The sequence below is a fragment of the Theobroma cacao genome, chromosome 2 (genome assembly GCF_000208745.1).
Source record: "Theobroma cacao cultivar B97-61/B2 chromosome 2, Criollo_cocoa_genome_V2, whole genome shotgun sequence".
NCBI lineage: Eukaryota > Viridiplantae > Streptophyta > Magnoliopsida > Malvales > Malvaceae > Theobroma > Theobroma cacao.
Window position 1 is genome coordinate 92,753 of NC_030851.1, and position 5,977 is coordinate 98,729.

The following is a 5,977-nucleotide window of genomic DNA, read 5'->3' on the forward strand; positions in this document are numbered from 1 at the left end:
TAATATTAATAATGTTTAAATTATATATAAAATATTAATATTTAATTTTATAAATAATTTTTTTATTCTTTTTTTGTTTTCTTTTTTTCTTCTTCATAGGCTGATCGCCGGAAAGGTGACTGGTGTATTAAAACGTTAATCTGGCACACTATGTGGCCTGATCTGGTCACTACGGCGCTAGATCGACTCTTTCCCGCGATTGGATCTAGTTGTGGAGTGCCAGATCCAACCATGGGATCTGGTCTGGAAGCTCCAGATCCGATGCTTCTCGCGGCCAGATCTGGCCCTTGATTGTCAGATTTGGCTGGATCTCCGTTTGAATCTTATCCGACCATATCTAACGGACTTTGCCAGATTTGGCTTTGAATCTTCTCGTTGTTAGATCTGACGAACGAGTGAGAGTGCGACTGAAAGAGAGGGAAAGACGGGTGAGAGAGAAGGGAAGACAGAGGAGGGGTAGACGGGCTGAAAGAGGAGAAAGAGAGAGAAAAAATTAAAACTTTTTATATGAGATAAAGTTGTGATTTTATAAATCTATTGAGGGTATTTTAATCATTAAACATTTCAAACTTATTTCATGAATCACAGAATAGATAAAACTAAGGGGGACACGGGTATTACCTATTTCAGACTTAAATTTAAGTTAACAGAATTGCTATTTCTGAAGAATTCTTATTCCTCATTTTATTTAACAACTAAACAAGAGAATAGGGTTTGCACAGGAATAAAAGAGGAATAGCTATGCTATTCTCCATACCAAACTCGTCATTACTTCTTCTGAATAAGTGAAGATTAAATAAGTGTTTGCATTTTTTTTTATTATTATATCTAATTAAACACTTTATTATTAATTTATGTATGAAGAAGAAAGTCTGACAGATTATCATGCAAGTTGATCAAAAAATCAAATCATTTATTGTAAGTGTGTCATCTACTCAATATTAAATATTTTATTTGAATTAAAATTTATTAAATAAAGACTTTTTCCAGATAGATAGTTTGCGAGTTTATCTAATATTGTTTAACTTGTACTTTTTCACCAGTTGATTTTTTTGTTTATTTGTTTAAAGAATAAAAAAAAGAAAGAGAAAGCGTAGATAGAGCCATGGAGGCACAAACGAGACAGATTTCACTTTTACTTTTGATCGGACAAGCATTGTAATGTGTGGAAATGGTGCAAGGGAGGAGGGCCAACCATTGCAAAAAGTATAGAGGATAGAGGATTCTCTAGAATTCACCTTCACCGGTTGGCAAAAGACGCCTGTCTCTCTCCTCTGCTCCGGGGGATTTAAAAAGTTTGGTTCAACCTCAAGCCTACACTTGGCAAAACTCTTGTACAGATACTTAGCTCACATGTTTCAGTCTACCCATGTCCCAAATGGACATGGACGTTTGTTTGAAACTCTTTTTGATTTTTTGGGCAAAGTGGGTCATCATCTTCTTGCATGCTAATGCGATGATTTATTTTTGGACAATAAATGATTAATTTATTTAATTACGTTTTGTACCTTGTCAAAAGTTGTTGACTTTTAAAGATGGATGGAAAACAAAAAACAGACCTGAAAGAAATAAGCAAATTAATGTACGATGAGAAAACACAAAAACAACTAGTAATGCCTGCCTGCCACTTGAAGATCCAGGTATCAACTTTCAACGCGGTCCAATCCCATATTAGCCGTGTAAATTACCCTTCCCCATGGCCTATACACAATTAAATATATGCATAGTTTGAAAATCCATAATATAATATAATATAATCTAATATTTCTCATTCCAAATTTTATAACTTATAAATATGTTGGGGAACGGGCATGGGTGTATTGTGTAATTAATATTTTTGTGACAAATAATAATAATAATAATAATAATAGAACAATATGAATGTAATAAGGCAACAAATACACGGTAAGTACAAGTCCAAGTCCAAGATTCCAACAAACAAAGAGAAAAGAATCAATCGCTATTTCAAAGTCCAAGACAGACAGAAAACTATAATTAGCACGCCGTGGGTAAACAAAACAAGACACAATTAGCCGCGTTGAATGTTGATGTAGCGTTTGTGTGCGGTGCCAACACATTTATAACTTGTATTTTTAATTTTAATTTACAATGTATCACGCTGTTTTATTTTGAAATAAATACTCAATTTCACATGTATGTCTCAAGCTCACCTTTGTTTTAACAAGTTACATTGTTTGACCTGACCATCTCATCGGGTCTCCTCTCCCCACCTGTTTAGGCATTGATACTAAATTCATTGCTTCAACATTAATCTCAAAGCCCCTGATTCCCAATTTGTTATGTTGTAGTCACATGATTAACACAAGTTGAGGCGACTTCCATGCTTACCCAACTACATCCCTTCCTAGATTCCCTCGGTTCCGCCCAATTAGGGTTGAAGCCATCTCTCAAGTCTCAACAAACATCATGCCCGGTCATGGCATATCTCTGCTGCTTGCTCATCTAAACTTGTTACCAGGAAGAGACAAACCTGGTATTCCGTATGCCATGTACGTATAAACAAGAAAGAAATTAGCTGACAGCACATGGAGAGAATTAAGAAGATGCCTTGAATATTAATGAATAATGTTCTAAGGTAAGGTGTGCATGCAACCAGAGCTGCGAGGTTCGTATACATCTCATAAAAAGTGGTTTCATTTCATAGTTGACGAAAATAAACACTCGGATTACATTCCAACAGATGAACAGATCGGGGTACAATCTCTGTTTCACTCTAAAAGGATAGAATTCCAGCTGCAATATTGGCAGCAGTAATTAGCTGTTGAGCATTGACTACGCCGTTGATTATTGAAACTGAAGGAGAATTAATGAAAAGCTAACACTGAGGCGTGATCAGGACTCGAAAGATTGTGCGGTGCCTTCTATGAATGTGGGAGCATAAATAGAAGCAGATTCAGCTCTCTCTTGCAGCGAATATGCATGTATAACTGTCCACCTCCTAGTCTTACTGAACCCAAGTATAATACAAATAGCAAATGAAAAGGGCTAGCCCAGCAAGTACAACCCTACGGTTATCAGGCCTCCAGCCCTATTCTCCTCAGGCAGTTCGAGTTTTAATGGGAGCAAATAATGGAGAATGTGTGGGGATCACAGGGAAAGTGAGAGCCATTGACTGCCCACCTGCACATGCTGTCTGCCCTCCCTGCCATTCTCTTCAATCTGCATCCTGATCCATTCCTCATATCTGGCCCCATCACTGCCATCTTTAGCCAGTACATACTTGATCACAATTCCAAAGCAATTAATCTTTAGTTTGGGAAAGCTAACTAAGTGGCTAATTATATGACAACTAAGCTTCTTTCGTTGCATAACTATGATATATTAAGTATGGCACATCGTTTATTAATCTTGTCCTTAATATTTTTCTGGTTCTTTTGTTTAACTCTTTGATGAATCTATAGAGCTGGAGCTACGGTAGGAAATTGAGACGCCAAGGCAATACATTGTAGGTGCCTTGGACAAGTGATCAAGTGGTCGTTGGTGAGACCAGCTGCTTGCATCAATGAGTGGATTACAGTAGGGCCAACAAACCTAAACCCCCTCCTCACCATGTCTTTGCTGATGGCTTCGGATTTTGAGGTCTTCACAGGGATCTTGTGGCATGATTTGTACTGAGTGACAATACGTTTGTGGTTTACAAATCCCCACAAGTAGTTGTTGAAAGATCCGAATTCTTTCCTAACCTGTAAAACAGATTGAAAATTTTCCATGAAGATAATACCCTGCCAGCATTTCGATATATAGCAAATTATTGATGATAAATCAATCTTTGACAGCAAATGCAAAGCTAACAAATTAAAGCTTCGTTTCTGAAAGAATGGTCTAATATATATAAACTGTTTGTAACTGCCAAGCAGCACATAGGAACACAAAATAAAGGTTGTTGGCTTTGCTCTACATGGTTAATTAATGTAGGAAAAAGAAGAAAGAAAGTGGGTGACAAAGTCATTGAAAATTTTTGTTCTTTACCTCAAGAATTCGGTTAGCGTTGTCAACAGCAGCTCGAACTTGGCTTACATCAATGCCATAATCAGAACTAATTGATAGTATGTTCTTTTCACTGAATCCGGCGATAACCTCTGCATCAAATCCTGAAAAGGCCTCCCTGCAAAACCAAATATCCGTCAAGCTAAGCAATAATCGGCCAAACCGACCAAAGGGACTTAATCCCCAACTTAATTAGCACCCCTACATCCAATTATTATCTAAAACATAATCCCAAATGAGACAAAATAATAATATAATAATAAAAAGGACATCCCGTAATTGCACCGAACGATCAATGCAGTAAAGATCCTCTTTGTCTTTGAAATCACGCACGCCTACCTAAAATCTTGCCGCTTCTTCAGTACTGAAGTCCAGTCTGATCCGACTTGAGCACCAATCAATACAACCAATTCAAACAACAGTCTGAACACACGCAAACAAACTACATTAGTTTTTTCTTAGTCGTCGTCTTTTCTCCTCGACCACTTATAACACAGACACATGCTGTGCCTGTGTGTGTTTCAGAGAGGAGAGAGGGAGAAGGAGCTCACTTATCGTCATGCACAGCCACTCCCCATTCTTCATCATGGTAAGCAGCATAGACAGGGTCTGCAAGAAATTAACAAATTCTAATACCATAAACAAAGATTTTACTTTTTCAACATCAACACCCACATCTCAAATATATACCTGAGTTAACTGTAATGAAACTGCATCTCCTCTGATCTTGTCTTGCAGCAGTACGTGCAGCTGATGAATCGAGTCCAACCATCTTTCTTTCATACTTGGCGGACTTTGTTCTTCCATAATGTGCAATCCTCATTTTTCTTTGTTCTTGAATCATAGCAACCTGTTCCCTCCTTGCCGCGGCTATGCTTCCCGGAGCCTCAAGCACCATAAAAGAGGAAGAGTATTTAGCGTCAACTGAGGTTAGTGCAACTCCTCCCCCACTAGCATTCTTTGGCTTTTTGACTGTACTATCCAGCTTTACGTTGCACCGTAGCGCGATCACCTTCTCAGAGCTAGAATTCAGCTCATTAGAATCCTTTTCTCTCTTAAGAGCAGTTGGTCTAGGTGACTTGGGAGAGATAGGAGGTGACAGTGAAGGCATAGTAGCTTTAACAGCTCTAGCTCTACTATTTGACAGCTGTAGAGGTGCGGATAGAGCTGGTGAATTTGAGGATATCTTCTTAAGTGAGTTGCGTTTGTCGGAGCTGGTAATTTGATTTGAAGGAGGTTGAAGGACCGGACGACCGTTGATTTCAGCAACTGTTGAAGCGATGTTGGAATCTTTGTGAAGCTTAAACTTAGAGCAACACATTCTATAAATGAGAACCTCTTAATTTGTTGAGAGTAATTAACTAGGGAACGAATAATTTTATAACTGCACCGATCGAACAATAGGGTCAGAGAGAGAGAGAGAGAGAGAGAGCAATAGTCCTCAGGGATCTAAGGTAAGGAGGCAATAAATTAAAGAAAACTAGTAGTGACTCAAGGACCTAAGAAGGGGGTTTGGGACGGAGATGGATGCGGGTTTCACTTTTATAACTAAAATGAGAAGATGGATTGTGATAACTACACCTTTGGGCTTTGAGTGAGGGGGTACTCACTTTTTGCAAGTGGGAGTAGAAGCATAACAATGACACCATCCTAACTGTAACTGGGTCTACATTGGAATGACTAGTGCTGTATATATGTCTATCTTCCGAAGCAAAAAGGAATGGTGCAGTGGGAAAGGTTGTGTTGCCCTTGCCAGCCCTCTGATGGACCCTCCTTTCCCCACTCTTTTACCTTTATTCCTTGCGCTCTCTGGTCTATATGCCTTCCCACAAAAGGCCAGCTGGAAAGTAAGAGACGAAGGCATGATTCCTGAAAGTTAGAGCTCCCTGATTGCTCCCTCTTAATCGTCTGACTGAAGATCTAGAGACAACATATAATAGTAAATAAGTAATTCAACCGCAAGTGAATT

General features: G+C 38.6%; 1 protein-coding gene across 1 annotated transcript; it reads right to left on the bottom strand.

Moving 5' to 3' along the window:
- LOC18606983 lies at window positions 2,634-5,977 on the bottom strand. The gene is made up of 5 exons (XM_007040920.2): window positions 4,699-5,977; window positions 4,560-4,617; window positions 4,348-4,431; window positions 3,991-4,126; window positions 2,634-3,704 (listed from the first exon to the last, which is right to left on the bottom strand). Exons 1-5 carry the CDS (start codon window positions 5,327-5,329, stop codon window positions 3,417-3,419), a joined length of 1,197 nt encoding a protein of 398 aa, XP_007040982.2. The 5' UTR covers window positions 5,330-5,977; the 3' UTR covers window positions 2,634-3,416.